Source organism: Mizuhopecten yessoensis, unplaced genomic scaffold (genome assembly GCF_002113885.1).
Source record: "Mizuhopecten yessoensis strain PY_sf001 unplaced genomic scaffold, ASM211388v2 scaffold10997, whole genome shotgun sequence".
Taxonomy (NCBI): Eukaryota; Metazoa; Mollusca; class Bivalvia; order Pectinida; family Pectinidae; genus Mizuhopecten; species Mizuhopecten yessoensis.
Window position 1 is genome coordinate 270,504 of NW_018408827.1, and position 19,727 is coordinate 290,230.

The window sequence follows — 19,727 nt, forward strand, 5'->3', positions numbered from 1 at the left end:
CTTTCCAAAAATGTGAGTATATAATATTAACATTGTTAGATAAAGATCGAGCAAAAACGCGTGTCTATGTTGTCAGATACACACTGTACCTCACGCTCCTTCTCATTTACAGGTAGGTTAATTCCGTTATCGCAACGGGGTGTGACCTATATTATGAACTGAATGTTTGTTATATGGTCACGTGGTCAGCTATACGATATAAAGGAGGAGAAACAAAGTTAATACTATTTGAGTATTTCAAGTACAACAATCATTTTGTGTAGTTTATTTAATCACAACATTATAAATCCGACAATTTTACATTTGTTTAGTTACAGACATCACGTAATCGTTCAGTTGTTATCAAAATTTAAAACATAATGTCTTTACTACATTTGTACGTCGATGATCAATGCAGTAGGTAACTTTGCTATTATTAACGGGGTTTAACGTCTGCATAACAGCTGGGGTCCTAGTATAGCATGTACCTCCTTTCCAAAATAATATTCTGCACTAAACAACTTTTACGACCGGAATGAGGATAACACGTTTGAATAGTCCATAGAAATGTAAATATCGAAATTACTGATATGTCCCCTACACAAATTACATCTATATTTTGTCCGGCACATATAACCAAATATTCCAGTTAACTACATTCATTGAGGACACACACAACAAGTGTGAAAGGTAGAAAACCCGCCATATCACAAAATAAGTCGCGGCTTCTTTTCGTTTTTAAAAAAAAAAATCCCGAGCTTTTTCTTGAAGCCTTCCCATTTTCAATGTCGTCTTATTTTCAAAGCCATTTCCATGGTAAAGCGTATACGGCTTATTTTTAAGGTCTATTTCCTTTCGAAGCATTTAAAACAATAGAAACTGAATTGCCATTAGAAGTCGGGTTTATTAGATACTTAAAAAATACTTTCAAAAAAAGGCGTATTACGTGTTTACTTATTTCATTTTCTATAAATATGTATTATTTTAATTCAAAAATAAAAATATCTTTATTATTGATAGTAATGTAGAAGTATTTTGTAATGCATTTTTATGCATACAGGCAAGCTCAGCAAACTGTTTTCCGTTTTTGCAAAACAACAGCATATATTCCAATGTATATGAGAATGGTATACGACAACACGACAAATAAATACTATACTATTGGCTAGTTTGTTTTTAACATACAATTAATTGCAACTGAGATTTATGGGGTTTATATATACATATACTAAATATATAGCAAAGCCTCCAGTACCGTAGGTAACTGAGCACGAAAGAGATTCGGTGAACTAGACCCATACAATACTACATCATCACAACATATTTGCAAATATCAAATTTTGAAACCACTAATCTTTACCATTTTGCAGGTTTTGTGAATATGCGACAACAAATCCTCCGATTAACGCTTGATTAATTGATAACAATTATGCAGCTTTATTGATTATAACTCTTCAGTGTAAATGTTTATTTCATCAAACCGAATTTCCCCGGATAAACATATTTTATACACGAATCACATGGAAATAATTTAAATCATAAATTTTTATGACAAACAGAAAAAAATATGGTACGATTCGATAAAATACGATTCAGCAATGTTGATATTTTTTGTCATTCCTAAATGCTCTTCCTGTTCCCTACAGCACCTCTGGTTAGCCCGTTGTTAGCATATTCTGACCGGCTGTAGTGTCAACCATACTACCGTATCCAAGTTGTGACACTTCAGTAAGATAGCACTGTAAAATGACATCCGAGTAGTGCCATCGTCTGTTCATACCGTTTTGATATAACCTTAAGAAACAGACGCCATCTGATACGAATAACATTCTAACACGCTTCATAAAGCAATTAAAATCATTGTAAGATGACAACATGTAGTCTCTTCAATGTAGATTGAAGATTCAGGCCCCTTGCTGCAAGCCATCAACGTCGGTATGATAGCAGGGATTGGACAGGGTACATGTAGGTACAAGTAGCTGGTAAAAGTGGATTTTAAGAGTGTTAACGGGATGAACATTGTTTAATCACCCTTCTCTATCAGCAAAATATTTCCGTGGCTCAGTTATCATATACTCATCGAATAAAACGTCACAGTACACAATATAAAATGCGTATAGGTTCAGCATATCAAACAGAAGACAAGTTTATTTGAAAGGACAACAGACACAAGTCAGGTATGTGGGTTAATGTGTATACACATCCATCGGATACATTATGCACGAGATAAACATTTCCATTCGTATACGTAAAAAGACAATTTTCTCTAATCTGATTTCGGTAGGTATTGTGGGTACATATTTAATTCATGCTTTTTGGATAGGTAGGGATATACATTCTATATATTATTGTATACAGAGAAATGTTTGCTAAAGTTTAATTTTCGTCTTTTTCGCACTCCGTGAAGAAGGCAATTTTATCATTATAGCGAATAAAAAAAAAAGAAGTGCGAAATTAATACTGGGCGAAACATTTCCAGTATACCGTAAATCCTTCATATCTGTTTGATGCTGTTCAAGAAGAAAAAAAATGCGTGAAACATTAATATCAGATTTTTTGCTGGACACTTTTAATAGTACCTAATCTTTATTAGCAATTTTCTATACAATAAATTTGAACCCATTGCATGTTATTCAACATATATGTTATTCAACATACACGTTTTCATACATTTTGAAGTCTGCTTCATATTGGCTATAAAGGTTGTAAAAACTATTCATATTTTTTTCTTTTTCTTCCAGACATCTCAAAAATGGAACGTAGCACGTTCATATTACTGTTCGTGACTGGTTTTGTAAGCTGTGTCCAGTGTACCATCTTTAGGACAGTGCGTTCACCGTCCGGACCAATTAAGGGGATTGGTGTACCTTACCAAGGCAATACGGTATTTCAATACCGAAATATTCCTTATGCTGAACCTCCATTGGGAAATCTGAGGCTACGGAAGCCGGTGCCACACCGAACATGGACGGAGGTTTTAGATGCAACAATGTTCGGTCCTTCATGTAGTCAAGACATTGCCCGTATTAAAAGTATCCTTCAAAAACTGCCCAATAGAAACTTTTCTGAAGACTGTTTGCAACTCAATGTGTATACACCCAACATCGCCTCATCACAAAACAGAAAGAGTGTCATGATATGGGTCCACGGGGGAGCCTACATGTTAGGACAGGCCTCATTATATGACGCAACACTTCTAGTAACTGAAGGAGACGTTATAGTAGTCACAGTGAATTATCGTCTTGGAGCACTTGGCTTTCTCAGTACAGGCGACGATGCAGCACGTGGGAACTACGGTCTATGGGACCAACGATTGGCTTTTGAATGGGTGAAAAATAACATTGCATCTTTTGGCGGTGATCCTGACACGATGACCATATTTGGGCAATCAGCGGGAGCCTTTAGCGTAGGCCTCCACGCCATGATGCCAATGAACAGAGGCTTATTTACAAGGATAATTTCTGAAAGTGGAGGACAAAGTTCTAACATAGCTGTCCGATCAGATCCAAAACCTGTTACATTTAGATACGGTCGTGCGATCAACTGCATAAAAAATGCAGACAATCAAATTGATACGGCAGCACTTCTTCAATGTCTTAGGGAGAAACTACTGACGAAATAATCGAGGCACAACTAAACCTCAACTCCACTGTGTATGGGGGCGATTATAGTATCGAATTTATGCCAGTTGTTGACGGAATTTTAATTAGGGCAATGCCCGAGGTTTTACTTTCGAATTCCGCATCTGAGGAAAACAAGTTCTTCAGATCGTTAGACGCTATATACGGTACATCAAACACGGAGGGAATTAGCGCAACCATTGTCGCTTATGGTTTGCAAAAGAGGTACGGATTCAATGCCACGCTTGAAATTCCTAACATTGTTCTACATGACGAGTTTGCACCAACCATTTCCCGGCTTTTCTACAATAACAACGAGCAAGTGTCACGTGCTATTTATGATGAATACAGTAGTGAGGATACGCTTGAGCAGAGTAAGAATATGTTGGATTTGTTCACAGATTATGTATTTCTTGCTGCAACAGTCGGAGCGCTAAACTCACATTCACTTGCTGGTTCTGTCCCATCGGGAAATACTTTCCAGTATTTATTTACTGGAGAGGGTATTATTGAAGGCCCGTTTGTTCTTCCTGTATATTTCAAAGGAGCGTGGCATGGAGCAGAATTGTCTTTCCTTTTCGGCTTAAATGGTCCAGGGAATGTGCTGAACAAAACTGCGGATGGAAATGCTCTAAGAAAAAAAATGATTTCCTATTGGACCAACTTCGCTAAGCATGGGTAGGTTAACTTTAAACAACTATTCATATTAAATGCAACTTTTTTTATCAATTATTATGTGATAACTTCAGCATGTTTCACATTTAATTGTGCAGGAAATACGTATCATGTACGTAATGTATATTTTATTCTGATTTTGGTATATTGGTATGTATGTATCTATGTCCCTAGTTTTGTATATTTGAGCAAGAAACTCAAACCAAACTATACTTAATTTCAAAATAACTATAGTGATATGATATTATCATCAATGTTTTAAACAGTTATGACGAAATAATAAGTACAGATGATGTATTTTTTATAATTATTCAGCAACCCAAATGGTAAAGGACTCCCCCGATGGCCTACCTACGACCCAATGACAGCTGAGTACTTAAACATCAATACAGTATCATCAACAGGAAGTCACGTGGCCGCGGATAGAATGAGGTTTTGGAATTGGTGCATCCCGTCACTACTAAAAATCGGATCCAATACCATCGTAGGAAAGTAATAGACACTTTTATCTTGGATGCAGGGCTCTACAATTCGTTTGCAAACCTCATTTGCACCCGTCATCATGAAAACGGAAATGACGTCAAATATAGAAAAGACTTTGAAGTTGAGACACGCGCAGAGGATTTGTAAACCTATACCGCGATTTGTCTTTCACAAGCATGTCAACATGTGTGTAATTTTCAAATAGATGGTTTTTTAACATGTTAATAAAAGTATTAGCTTGCAATTGTGGCGTATTCGTTTTTTCGATGTTCGGTTAGTAGTGTTTATTTTAGACCTGTTTCGAATATTTTAAAAATGCGGAATTCGAAACAGGTCTATTTCGAATTTGTCCACCTCTAATATCACGTTACAATGTACCATATTTTTAACAAATATTTAACTCGACTTATTAGATTGCCAAAAAAGTACCAAAAACCCATTCTCAAAAACCGGCATCGCTTGCCAAAGACATCACTTATCATAGGAGAGAGAGTAAATGTTTAAATGTTGGGAGCAGTTTGACAAAAGCCCATTCCGGAACCCAGCAACGGAGGAGTAATCTTAATATTTATATAGTTTTTAAAAATCTGTCAGACATCAAACAGTATTTGGTTCAATTACACATTTCCCCGAGCAGCTTTCATGCTATTTCGGGTTTTTTTATATATATTATTATTTTCTGTTTGAATTCAACTGTAACTGGCACGTTTGTTTCGTGAGAAGGCGTGCATAATCTATATGTGTGATACAACATATTACCGTACATGTCACTGACTTAATTTGACCATGATATCCATGGGAAATGTTTGCTCTGTCTGTCTAAGCCAACGACAACAGCGTGACATATCAACGAATTTAGCTACTTATACAGTCAGAACCTAGCAGGTGTGCTCTCCAAGTTACTAAGCGGTAAGGAATGTTGCGATAATAGATTGTGCTACGAGAAAACCTTGAAAGGTAAATAATCATTTTATTTAACTTCTTCATTACCGTTCGTCACAGTTAGTGCTTTCCTATTACTATAATAGGAACCGTATGAATTGTATACATTCCTTCTTTAGTTAAATATATTATCATTCGAAATAAAAAAATATCTGCTAAGTACCATGTATGACTTTATTTTATGGGTGCACATTATCTTACAAGTAATAAAGGAAATTGAAATATCGCCCTTAAACTGTACCATTTTCAAAAGTACCGGAATGCTAACCCCGTTTGAGGGTTTTTTGTGCAGTACATGTACCTTTTAGAAGTATCTTCTGTTGGTAAAAACGTCAAAACGCTTTGTTTCTCAAAGTGAAACTGTTTTGTTAAGAGGTGTATTTAACAGTGATGTTAAACTTTTTTTTAAATAGAAACTCATATTTAATTGTTCACGAAGCTGTTTAAATTTAACATGAATATCTTTTGATAAACTGAAGTGTTTAACTTATTACATTATTAGAACATACAGTAAAAGCCATGTGACGTCATGGAAAATGCAAACTGCTTTATATTCCAGGGACTTTAAAACCTTCATATAAATACGAAAACCGCAAATGTCTTGAACACATATCCAAAGTAAATGCTTTCATTTTCTCTTTCTTTCAAGACATTTTTGTGGTACAAATGTAGCTATGTCAAAATAAACACTGTAAAATTGTAACATTTGTAACTTTGTAGTTAGGGACATCGTTATAATATATAAGAAACCTTTAAGATTGTGTTGAATCCCGTTCTGTTTGAAACTCTTTTCATCAAGCAGAGATTGTCTTAAATTTGGTGATATCAAAGATAAATAGAAACTATTTAATTGTTGGGTTATTTGGCAAAAAAATATGAATTACATATTATTAAGTAATTTTAATCGCTGGATCCGATTGAAATGTAGAAGGGGGTCTGTGTGTGGTGGGAAACAAACGTATCTGGAGAAAACCCCCATGGTCGGGCAGATGACCCATAACTTTCATGTCTAAAATCAGTTAATCGATCCCGCATGGATGTCTAAAGGCGAGTGCGTTAACGTTTTGTACCGCGAAAACTGACTAACCATAATATAGGTGATATTACGCATTACATACGTGATATAACATACAAAAAACTCATATGATAGTGCCTTTTCACTGTATAGGCTGGTTATCTGTGTGACAAAAAGTAGTGACACTTACATTTGGCAGAAGACGATCGAACGTGTAAGGACCCGAGCTTTGTATTAAAAAATAAACACCAATAACATTTGAACACATAGAATATTTTTTTGACTGGAATCGTTCCGTATCATTACAACAATATGCCAACGACTTGAGCACATTAGGCCTAACACCGACGCAAATTCTCTTCTTTATTAATTAAATTAATCAAACAATTAAAATTTAGGTATCTGTCGGTACAATCTGGAAACCTAGTCATCTTAAGGTTATAGGCGAATAAACCCCGTGTTATTTTCAAGTAAAAATATCATTAAATCTACAGATGTATTTTGGACTGCTGGAGATGATGGTTGTGATGTCAGTGCTCCTATCGGAAAGTCGATCTATTCCTGTCGTACAAACCACGATGGGTTTAGTAAGGGGACTTACAAGAAGGGTAGACCGTACGTATATATTCGAATTTAGAGGAATTCCATTCGCAAAGCCTCCAATCGGAAAATTCCGATTCCGTAAAACAGAAGCACATGATCAATGGAATGGATTATTGGACGCCACTACTTTTAGACCGGCATGCATGCAAAGGATACATGCCGATTCAATATTACCCCTGCCAAATACGGAAATCTCTGAAGACTGTTTAACATTAAATATATATGTCCCTGGTAATATATCGTACGATTCCAGAAAGAGTGTTATGGTTTGGATTCACGGGGGAGGGTTTTATACCAACCAAGGCTCTATGTACAATGGGACGTACATTGCCTTATATGGAGATGTTATTGTGGTGACAGTTAATTACCGTCTGGGAGTGCTAGGGTTCCTGAGTACGGGAAACAAGGACCTCCCTGGGAATCTCGGACTCTGGGATCAGCACCTGGCTCTACAGTGGATTAAGGACAACATAGCTTCATTCGGAGGCGATCCTAATTCCATTACTTTATTTGGCATGTCGTCGGGAGGGGCTAGCGTTTCCCTCCACACGCTCATTCCTCGAAACAAACACTTGTTTCAAAGGGTTATTGCACAGAGTGGAACAGCAAACTCGTACCTAGCCTTTGTGTATGATCCTTTATTCTATGTTAAGGTACTTGGGAAATTATTAGGCTGCACGAGTGACACCGAAGCTACGGACACAAAACAGTTCGTACACTGTATTAATGGAACTTCAGCAGAGGCTATTCTGTCAGCTCAGGAGGCTATGTCATGGCATAGAGGTGACAGAGCACGCTATGAACTGATGTTCGGGGCAGTTGTGGATGGGGACGTCTTCACAGACTATCCAGAGGAATTGCTAAGTCGCGAAACATCTGCGTCATTTCAACTTTTCCGTTCTGTCGACTTTCTCGCAGGCGGAACAGACAAAGAAGGATCGATGTTCTATGGTATCTTTCATGAAGAATTATCAAAAGAATTTAATTTCAACCCAATGGATGGCTTTCCACCAGGTATTGTGTGTGAATTCTTAATTCCTGGTTTAGTTAAAGATCTTTTCCCAAAATGTTTACATAGACGTGTTCTAGAACAAGCGATCTGTCAGAAATATCGCGGGACTGATGACGGATCGCGCGCAAGTAAAATGCTGGATTTATATGGTGACGTGTTTTTTATTGTACCTGTAATTAAGATACTCAGTGCACATTCCAAGGATAATTCAATAACAAATAGCTACCAATACCTGTTTTCTCGTCATTACACATCAAAGGAAGACTCAACACTACCTGATTGGTTTGTTGGCACCCCCCACACTGCCGAAAAAACATTCCTGTTCAGAGGAACTCAGAGATCCAACATAGCTTACAACAGGATAGAAGATTTAACATTAGCCAAACAGATGATTAAACTCTGGACAAACTTCGCAAAATATGGGTGAGACTTTCTTTTATCGCAGTTTGTATAGATGTTACAGCATTGAGAGACCTGACAATGAATTCCATAAATATAGGTGTAGGAAATAGCGATCTTCAAATATCTTAATTAAGCATTGGTAAGTTGGAAATCCTAACGTACAATTTTGTTGACATGTCAGTATCCTTGTTGCTTATATTTGATATCATCCACACATACACATTATCGAATTTATTCATCTATCATATAGGTTTTCACTTATTTGCAGTTATGAATTTTGCGCTACTGGAAAACAAAAATAATCTTACACAGACACCTTTCTATAGAAGTTGTATCATAAATATTGGGTCTGATTTTTTTTTTATTTCATACGAGATTTACGAAAAGTACAAGTTGTTATCTTATAGAAGTTCTGTCGAGCTAATCAGAAAGCCTCGTGCTCGTTTAAAAGGTCTCATATGGGGAAAATGTATTCAAACCCCTTTCTATGACACTACCAAGAATGTATGTGGACATTCTCGAAAAACACTGTTTCAATGACCATCGTTACGTCTTCAAATTCTCCACTTTCAGTTCATGTTTATTTGTATTAACAGTGAAATGGCGCCATGTACAAATTATAGATTGTGTTTTTTCTAATACATTAAGTAATACATGTACGTAGTAAAAATACAAATTGCATTGATACAGTCCACATAGGAAAATATAACTATGTTATATGATATATAGAAGTAGTTTTTTTTAAATTTGTCAGAACACGTTCACAAATTCTAATACGTTAAACTGTTGACTACATGTACAAGTATACACAATGTATCCCTTCTCTCTGTAACATACATGTAGATGTCACTGACAGGGTATGCTGTGAGATAGTTAAATAGTAACATGTATGAGGGTATGTAACACAGTTCCGTTTAAACATATTCTCCAAATTACGTATACATAGTCCTCCTCGTTCATTCCTAGTAGTCACGTGACAATGTAGATTTGAGGCGGGGATAACTTTTCGGAACCAAACCGCTGGAAAATCTTTGTTTTGTCAATTAGGAAAAAGTCGTACCCTTTATGACTTGTCCGTTAACAGTATTAAATCAACTCAAGAATAATATGTGGAATATCTCAAATTGACGTATTGATGAATTTATTAACAATACTGCGAAGAAAGTGACGTAAGGTCATAGTCAGGTCAAGAAAATAATAACCTCAGCTTTACATTAGCCAAGCAAAATCGACGGATTTCATTAATGCCACAGCTTTGTGTAGCAATAACCGTAGGGATTCTATGTTTCATGTGGATTTGATATTTACTGTTTTCGTTTAATAAAGAGAATGTATTTGTCATTTTTTGAGTTACTACTACACACGAGCTTGGCAATATAATGTCTTCTTTGACATAGTAAACAGAACAATTATTCATTTTATTGTAAAAAAAAAAATGGACTGACGGAACATCTGTTATGAAGCGAAGGACCATTAAAGACTGTATATAAAGGTATCCTTTTCATATTTAACTAATAATATAAAATATAATCTAATATGAATATTTCAAACCACAAAAAAATGATTTCCCGCAAATCAATTTGTTACTGTGTGTAAATCAACGAAATACCAGATCAGCGAATAAATACTACAGTAAATGTGTAATATTATCGCTATTTGCATTAGTAAGAAGTATTACGGTCAATATAAGAAAAGGGAAAAATTATAGGAACCGGAAGTGGGCAGTGGATGCATGCTGGGTACTCACTGTGATCTTCAGAGCGTCTTCATTTTTGGTTCCCATTTGGTCTCACTTCTTGATTCGGAAAAAAAAAGCACGCAATAAAATCTTAACAGTTTTTATGACTTTATTTCAAGTGTCGAATATTAGTACAACATATGAAGTATTTCAAATTGACATTCAACAAAAAACGGCCATACTTACAAATACGTACCTTTCTGCCATCTTCTCTTTGTCTTTCATTAAACGCGTTTTATTTTCTGTCAGAGATGGGGAGGGGTTATTCACACAGAGAGTAAAGTTGAGAAATAGACAGACAACAATAACAGTCACGAAAAATTGTACATATATTAATTCAGCATCCTGTAATAACGTTTTTTAAATCGTTCAAATTATGACGCAAGTACTTTGATAATGTTCAAAACATTATTCGCTTTCGTTAACTCATTGTTTTTTCTTTGAAGTATTTCCATATTTTACAGAAAAGTTTCATTAAATGTTACATTAAACAATATGAGAATTTGAAAACAAGCTGGTCAACTTATAATAAACACATATGTTTTCTGTTTTATGCTGCTGTGAAAGACATGAATATATAAATCTGAGTAAATAACTAAAATAAGTTTATTCGCGGATGACACTGGCTTATTTGCATTTTGTGAAGTCACAAAGTTAAAAAGAAGCATGAGATCGATTATTAATTAATTCTGTAAAATAACTATTAAAACTCTGCTTCAAAAGTCTAAATTTTTCATTCTATGCAAAATATATATGCAGACCAGTGACAACAAATAGTCATAAGTTTGATTAAGGCTTCTGTATGATTAGCTTGCAATTGGTAACATGATAATTACAGGATAAAAATAGATGTACATGTTTCGTGGGGCAGTGGGGACATGCTGGGGACTTACGGTGCTTTTCTTTCTTTCTGTCTTCTGTCGCTCTTCGTCTGCCTCCTCTAATGTTATCTTTAACGGTTTAACAGTCACGGTCCTGAAAAAATGTTATTAGAAGAAGAGAGTATTATATATTCTTGAAAACGGAACAAATCGCCAAGTTACAAGCTTGAAAGTATTATTGAAAAAATATAATGCAGTCGTAAACTAAAGACTCATAAATATACACGACGATCCAATAAAATATAAAATTCGTGTAAACGAAAACGTGTATGTCCCAACGCATACGTATACCCTGCCAACCTGCTGATACCCTCGGACAGATCAGGACCATTTGGTGTAATTTGGGCCCATAACGTATCAGAGGCTCCCTTGTTGAATAGTTTGCTGCATGGGGGAAGGTGGATGGGTGGATGGGTATCAGAGGAAGGAAGGAGAGTTGGGGTTGGGTGTGGGTAGGGTTGGGGACGTGGAGTTCAGGGTAAGTAAAGACAGTACTGAAGTAAAACATAATTTTCTAAAAGTAGTTTTTCCATATTTGCACCCCTCCGCCTTCACTCACTTCTCTCCTCTCTATGTTGATTTTATAATGGCGTAAGGTGTAAGGTCAGGATTCTATAACCTATGCTACATTACCTATACGTTATAGCTACATGTACATGTATATGTTCTAGTAGTTCTCGCCGAGTATAAGTTTCCTCAGGGCTTAATGTAATTGTTTTTGGATGCTGTGTGGCCCAACGGCCAATATCGAAATCTAATATTACACGGAGACATACATTGATAGTAAACGTGTACGGTGCGATTTCCACGGGCATCTGAGCGGGTGTTTTACCTGGTTCGACACGTGTAGTACACGTGTATATCATACTTACCTGTATTCTCACTTCTGCAAGTCTTTTATCACATTTAACAAAATCTTCCACAAAATGCTTCAATAGTTTAGTATACACTGGATTCACTAACAGTTTTAAGGCGCTGTTATTATGGTGATACGCACACGCCCTCCCCGTTAGCAAGTCTCTCGAATTCAAGGCCATTGTGTGTATCCGTTGAGGTGTTACCTCCCCTTGATTCTCTGTTTTTTTATAAAGTCTTCCCGATATCAGGGGTCCACTTTGATAAATACGAAAATGTTTTTTTTAAATATATTTGTTTTAGGATTTGTTGACAAATTTATATGAGATGCAACAAAGGCGTTCAGGCAATTCAGCCTGGTTATGCCGCTATTTCCCTTAAAGTCAATCATCTTGCAAAGTGGTACATGTATATTTGTTTATGGATCGGTAGACAACTCTATGGGGAAAAACATCTGTTTTATTGATACATCGTCTTTTTGTCTGTATCTGTGTAATATAAGTGTCATTTGACACTAGTTTTTTTTCAGGTGTATCACAATTTCACTTTCAGATTTTCGCCCAAATTTCCATCAACCTTTGAAAGAAAATATGATATAATAAGAAATTGATTTGCTTGGCATTAAATCCAGCGGTAAGCTACAATGTTTAACTTTGTTTGCCAAGTTCGTGCTTCTACTGAAAAAATAACCAAACAAAATAAGAAAAAATATTTATAACAAACAAAAAAATTAATTGTTTTCTGAACCATTCTGCCGATCTGTTAACACCTTTTCCTTTATGTTGCAGAAACCCAAGCGATATCACATTACCGAAATGGAGCCCATATACGGAAGATGACGGATACTTCTATAATATAAGCTTCGTCCCAGCCTCCTCATCTACGCATGTGTTCCGGGACAGAGTATCCTTCTGGATGTCGGAGGTTCCCCAAATCGTCAAGGCGACGTGTCAGCACCAGGAACTATAAAATTATAACGAAGAAAAGTTGAATTTACTGAACAAAAAGTGAAAATAACTGTGCCTTGAACATATTCTTAATTTAGTTTTGTTTTACTAATTTCATGCCGGATCGGTACATCATAAAAAAATCGTTATTTGAACATGTTTATATTTAATCTACAATGTATAAACGGAGGGAAATCTTTTCAAAATATATTTGATGCTAAAATATAGCAATAAAATTTATAGAACTCTTGTACACTGTAATTGTAAAAGCTATCAACTACAAATGTATTATAAAACGTGTCTGAATACAACCCAATGTTAAAATTGAATCAAGTTTTATGGTTCTTTTTAAACAAATTGATATTTTAAAGAAAATACTTGAATAGATATAAAACTGAAGCAAAGATTGTAGGGTAGTTATCCAATGTAGAACTGGTTATTACAGAGAGGTGGTAGTTATAGACAGGTGGTAGTTATAGACAGGTAGGTAGTTTTAGACAGGTGGTAGTTATAGACAGGTGGTAGCTAAATGATAAACTATATAGAAATGTGGAAGTTATATAGACGAATGGTAGTTATATAAGGATTGAACGACACTTTTTTTTCAATCTCATGCTGGTACATATGAATTAACGCAAATCGGTTACATACATGTTCGTTGCCAACTGCGTTCATACTTCCGTATACGCGGTCAAAGTAAAGGTCTATCCTTTAATAACTACCTGTACATGTACCACCTGTCAATAGCTACCTTCTGCCTATACATGTAACTACCACCTATGAAAGGCTACCTTCTGCCTATACATGTAACTACCAATTGTCTATGGCTACCATTTGTGTATAACTACCACCTGTCAATAGCTACCTTCTGCCTATGCATGTAACTACCAATTGTCTATAGCTACCATCTGTCTATAACTCCCACCTGTCAATAGCTTCCTTCTGTCTATGACTACCACCTGTCAATAGCTAGCATCTGTCTATAACTACCCCCTGTCAATAGCTACCTTCTGCCTATCCATGTAACTACCAATTGTCTATGGCTACCATTTGTCTACAACTACCACCTGTCAATAGCTACCTTCTGCCTACACATGTAACTACCACCTGTGAAAGGCTACCTTCTGCCTATACATGTAACTACCAATTATCTATAGCTACCATCTGTCTATAACTACCACCTGTCAATAGCTACCTTCTGCATATATATGTAACTACCAATTGTCTATAGCTACCGTCTGTCTATAACTACCACCTGTCAATAGCTACCTTCTGTCTATGCCTACCACCTGTCAATAGCTAGCATCTGTCTATAACTACCCCCTGTCAATAGCTACCTTCTGCCTATCCATGTAACTACCAATTGTCTATGGCTACCATTTGTGTATAACTACCACCTGTCAATAGCTACCTTCTGCCTACACATGTAACTACCACCTGTGAAAGGCTACCTTCCGCCTATACATGTAACTACCAATTGTCTATAGCTCCCATCTGTCTATAACTACCACCTGTAAATAGCTACCTTCTACCTATACATGTAACTACCAATTGTCTATAGCTACCTTCAGTCTATAACTACCACCTGTCAATAGCTACCTTCTGTCTACGACTACCACCTGTCAATAGCTAGCATCTGTCTATAACTACCACCTGTCAATAGCTACCTTCTACCTATCCATGTAACTACCAATTGTCTATAGCTACCACCTGTCAATAGCTACCTTATGCCTATACATGTAACTACCAATTGTCTATAGCTACCATTTGCCTATAACTACCCCCTGTCAATAGCTACCTTCTGCCTATACATGTAACTGCCAATTGTCTATGGCTACCATTTGTCTATAACTACCACATGTCAATAGCTACCTTCTGCCTATACATGTAACTACCACCTATGAAAGGCTACCTTCTGCCTATACATGTAACTACCAATTATCTATAGCTACCATCTGTCTACAACTACCACCTGTCAATAGCTACCTTCTGCCTATACATGTAACTACCAATTGTCTATGGCTACCATTTGTCTATAACTACCACCTGTCAATAGCTACCTTCTGCCTATACATGTAACTACCACCTGTGAAAGGCTACCTTCTGCCTATACATGTAACTACCAATTGTCTATAGCTACCATCTGTCTATAAATACTATATGTCAATAACTACCTTCTGCCTATACATGTAATTTAACCACCAATTGTCTACAGCTACCATCTGTCTATAACTATCACCTAGCTATAGCTACCATCTGTCTACAACTACCACCTGTCAATAGCTACCTTCTGCCTATGCATGTAACTACCAATTGTCTATAGCTACCATCTGTCTATAAATACCACCTGTCTATTGCTACCTTTTGTACCTATACACAAGTGGTATATGTGTACAATTAGTAAATATGGACAGATGGTAGCTTTATATAAGCAGTAGCTACATTAGTGGTAGTTACATACGCTTTTGGTATTGGTAGGACGGTGGTAGGCTGATAGCTATAAATAGATTATTCTTCTGCATGCTTGACTGTACAATGGTAGAGTTTAAAACATGAAGTATCATATACCAAACGTTAAAATTCTTTAAAATGAATTTTTCATGAACAGAATTTTATGTGTGACAGTCACATTACAATTTTCATAAAACAAAGGCTCCGGTAAGCTTAAATATATTACAAAGATAGGCCTAGTGAGTGCACATATCACGGTCACCAGGAACGGTATCTCAAAGGTCAACAATCAGACAGACTATGAGAGGAAAGGGCTGTAAACAGAACGAAGGACATGTGACTACACAAACGAGTATAAAGTAAAGCTGTAATTGGGTTATATACTAGGTAAGCAAAATGAGTAAATCTTAAATTATTACCCGGGAGAGGATTACAGAGAAATATGCATGAATTGAGAGAATTTTAACTTTATCATATAAAGATTTTTCTGAAAATGACATATCATAGCTTATATACATTCCCCCACCCTCGTTCTTTTGTAAACATTCAATTATAATAACTGGAAAAACAAGTTTACAAATAAGTTCATTTGACGTCGGGAACACATATATATCATTGGTTTTAGTTAAGGGTATACAGTACATTAACAATGACATCCACGCCCGTTCAGAAAAGATCCACTACACACAGAAATATGCTCGAGATATATTTTGGACGACTATTTGAACTTGAATAGCAAGAGAGATAACTTGGCTATCTGAGCAGTTCACACGGTTTGATACCGACAATATTCAGGCCTACTTAGTTTAGTTTAAACGTTCTTTTATTTAAGTATTTCAACTATATACATATATATGCAATATATGTATATGGGGCAAAGAAGTAATTCCAACAGTGTGGACAAGTTTAGGTTGTCAAAGGACCTGTTACAGGAACAAAAGAATTTTGCCCACAAAGCAATTTAGCCATTACTGGGTTATATTTGTAGCTCCCTAAGACACGACCCATGAGATATTTTAAAAAAATTAAAAAGGTCCCCAGGGCCTGTGCTATGAACTATTTAGTGCCGCCTTCCAAAGGTGTACGACAGGGTTCACTTTTTTGTCCAAAATACTATCAAAACAATGTTTTACGCTATCAAATAATATTATATTATTTAAAGTAGGATCTGCTGCAAATTATGAACTCAAATATGTAACATAAAAATGCATAATAAAAAAGTTATAAAATCTTAAACTCTAAGAATGTTGGTATTTTCATACACTTTTTGCTACATCAATTGTTTTACAGAAGTAAAACACCAAAATCCGGTTCTTGTACACCAAAAATCTTTTAATATTATTTGGTGCATTATGTTGAGATACGATAGTGAAAATTTCAGAAAATTTGAGAACCGGTAAATTTGTCATATAAATGTCAAATTGTAGCAACGTCTATTTCCAAATAAAATCCAACAACCTTATGACCTATAGTCATGTTTGATAAGTTAACAATATGTCGCATCAATTTATTATTGCAACTGATCAAATTTTCATCAATAAGATCTGCTGCTCATGATGAGCCCAACTATAAAGCTAGATGTTGCGAAATAAAAAAGTTAAGCAGTCTCACACACATAAAAGTTTAGTATGTTATGTACATTTTTAGTTGTTTCGCCCAGTCCGACTTACAATTATTTAAAATCACCCTTTGTTTCCTGTTATTGAGATAATCTTTGAACCATTTTAGGCCTACTTACAGTTCGTGAATTAGACAGTTGAATACTGTAACCAAACTTCGTTGTTTCTTATTTTAGGAACTTTCACAATGATGCAAGCTGTGGTACAGATCTTCGTGACGTTTGGTTTAGTGGTAGGAATAACCGGACAAAACACGAAGGTCATTACAACCCCCTCCGGTCAACTGCGGGGTCTAGTCACTCTAGCTAATAATTCTATTGTGTATCAGTTCAGGAATATTCCATATGCAAAACCACCGATTGGTGAGCTTCGATTTGCAAAGCCAGTGGAATATGGTTCTTGGCCTGGCATCCGTGATGCAACTGCTTTCGGTCCCGCTTGTACTCAGAGTGTTAATGGAGTTACATACCAGAACGTCTCTGAGGACTGCTTGACCCTAAATGTATACGTACCAAAGAATATGCTTGGCAACAGGACAGTCATGGTCTGGATACACGGTGGTGGATACATCAAAGGAGAAGCCGCCATATTCGACGGGTCTTACCTTGCTTTACGTGGCGGTTTGGTAGTTGTCACAATTAATTACCGATTGGGTGTTTTTGGCTTTCTCAGCACTAACGATACTGTCATTCCTGGCAATAATGGTCTATGGGATCAGCAATTAGCGCTGAAGTGGTTAAAAACTAATATCAAAGCATTTGGAGGGAATTCAGAATCCGTGACAATATTTGGTGAATCTGCCGGTGGGTTCAGTGTAGGACTTCAATCAATAATTCCCCAAAACAAAGGACTATTCCATAGGGCTATTGCTCAGAGTGGGGCCGCGCCTTCCTTTTTGACCATTGTGCATCAACCGCTGTTATTTACCGTGTCGTTTGGAGAAAGAGTAGGGTGCCATTTCATTACTAGTAATTCGCCAATGTTTCTAAAATGCCTGAAAAGCAAGACTGCTAAAGAGCTTCTAAATGCCCAGATCAACGCCTCAGCTCCTGTCTCATTGACGCCATTCTCTTTTGGACCAGTTATTTCCCCGGTGGTCGACAAAGAGTTTTTACCGGATGTCCCTTCAGCTCTCATGAAGAACAAGTCATCGGAATCCTACCAATTCTTCCGAACTCTTGATTTCATGGCGGGAAATGTCAACCGAGAAGGTTCGATTTTCATCAACAAATACCTTTATAATTTCTCGCAGATTTTCCATTTCGTTCCCGAAAAAGGAGTACCAAATGCTGTCGTATGTAACGTTTTGGCACCTGGTGCTGTAAGTGCCTTCTCCAAAAGTATCGTCAAAAACAAAACAATTGAAAAAGAAATCTGCGACGAATACAAAGATGATGATCCTGAACTAGAGGGAAACAAAATGGGCGATCTTTTTGGTGATGCGTTTTTCGTGGTCCCGTCTGTAGTAGCTCTGGATGTTCACTCTGACGGGAACAATATGACCAATACTTTCCAGTACATATTCAACCGACGGAATCCCGCCATGAGGGGGAATGGTCCGTACCCGCACTGGTTCACGGGTGCTCCTCATGCGTCGGATAACGTGTTTCTCTTCGGAATTCAGCAACTGGCACAACGGATACACGTCTCTGATGCAGATCTCAATCTGTCTGCGCATATGCAACAGTATTGGGCGAATTTCGCCAAGACTGGGTAAGATTTATGTATCTATAAAGCTACGGATAACTTCGTAATGATGGTACAGCTATAACAGTAAAAGTTATCTTTACTAAATAAAAAGTGTATGCGAAGTTTTTGATGACAATGGCAAGTTCGGCAACTTAAACGACAAAGGTGAGAAATTATTTGAGCATACTGAAAATACATGTCGATAAATTGACAATAAATGTATTACATTGTATATATACATCTTATATCTATATATTATCTAGGTTGGTAACCAAATAAGAACGAAATATGATATGCTAATTTCAATACAATTTTACATTACTCTCAAAAAAGGGTTTTAATAACCGTATCACTAAGTATCATTATAAATAAACTAACACTGTTTAGACGCATACATCGACACTACTTCCATACATTTGAAATACCAAGTCAATAAATCCAAGCAATATTATTTCCAGGAAACCGTTTGCTGATGGTTCTGCGAATTGGCCATATTACGACAGAACCAGTCGGTCATACCTCAACTTGGATGACGTCATTTCCGCAAAGGAGCACATCTTTTTAGACAGGGTTACGTTTTGGACTGAGAAAGTGCCTATTTTCTGAGATGCCGTGTACGTAATATCACGTTATTGCCGTAATAAATATATTCCCCCGCGGTTTTTTTCGATACTTGTTATTTAGAGTCAAATCTTCAAATACATTTCGTACAAGTTACGCCCGGTTCTTTTACTGTTCTGTATCGATACAAACAAAAAGTACCGTGGTAATCGTTTTCTCTGTAAAAGAAATTAAAGGCATACTGCACATACCTGT

General features: G+C 36.5%; 4 protein-coding genes across 5 annotated transcripts; all 4 read left to right on the forward strand.

Annotated features, from left to right (window-relative positions):
* Positions 1-2,731: 2,731 nt before the first annotated feature.
* LOC110464489 (carboxylesterase 1F-like) lies at positions 2,732-3,601 on the forward strand. The gene has a single exon (XM_021519738.1). The coding sequence runs from the start codon at positions 2,732-2,734 to the stop codon at positions 3,599-3,601; it is 870 nt and encodes a 289-aa protein (XP_021375413.1).
* On the forward strand, positions 3,600-4,995 carry LOC110464500 (cocaine esterase-like). Its single transcript, XM_021519751.1, has 2 exons — positions 3,600-4,277; positions 4,590-4,995. The coding sequence occupies exons 1-2, from the start codon at positions 3,661-3,663 to the stop codon at positions 4,768-4,770; spliced, it is 798 nt and encodes a 265-aa protein (XP_021375426.1). The 5' UTR covers positions 3,600-3,660; the 3' UTR covers positions 4,771-4,995.
* A 596-nt stretch (positions 4,996-5,591) lies between these two features.
* LOC110464482 (bile salt-activated lipase-like) lies at positions 5,592-13,561 on the forward strand. 2 transcript variants are annotated; one of them, XM_021519727.1, is made up of 3 exons: positions 5,592-5,714; positions 7,209-8,752; positions 12,994-13,561. In XM_021519727.1, exons 2-3 carry the CDS (start codon positions 7,209-7,211, stop codon positions 13,172-13,174), a joined length of 1,725 nt encoding a protein of 574 aa, XP_021375402.1. In that variant the 5' UTR covers positions 5,592-5,714; the 3' UTR covers positions 13,175-13,561. The 2 variants fall into 2 exon arrangements, 1 of the variants encoding a protein (XP_021375402.1); XR_002464498.1 differs by lacking the exon at positions 7,209-8,752 and having other exon boundaries at positions 12,994-13,071.
* Positions 13,562-15,721: 2,160 nt separating this feature from the next.
* LOC110464483 (cholinesterase-like) lies at positions 15,722-19,563 on the forward strand. Its single transcript, XM_021519728.1, has 3 exons — positions 15,722-15,990; positions 17,399-18,935; positions 19,370-19,563. Exons 2-3 carry the CDS (start codon positions 17,410-17,412, stop codon positions 19,515-19,517), a joined length of 1,674 nt encoding a protein of 557 aa, XP_021375403.1. The 5' UTR covers positions 15,722-15,990; positions 17,399-17,409; the 3' UTR covers positions 19,518-19,563.
* Positions 19,564-19,727: the final 164 nt, after the last annotated feature.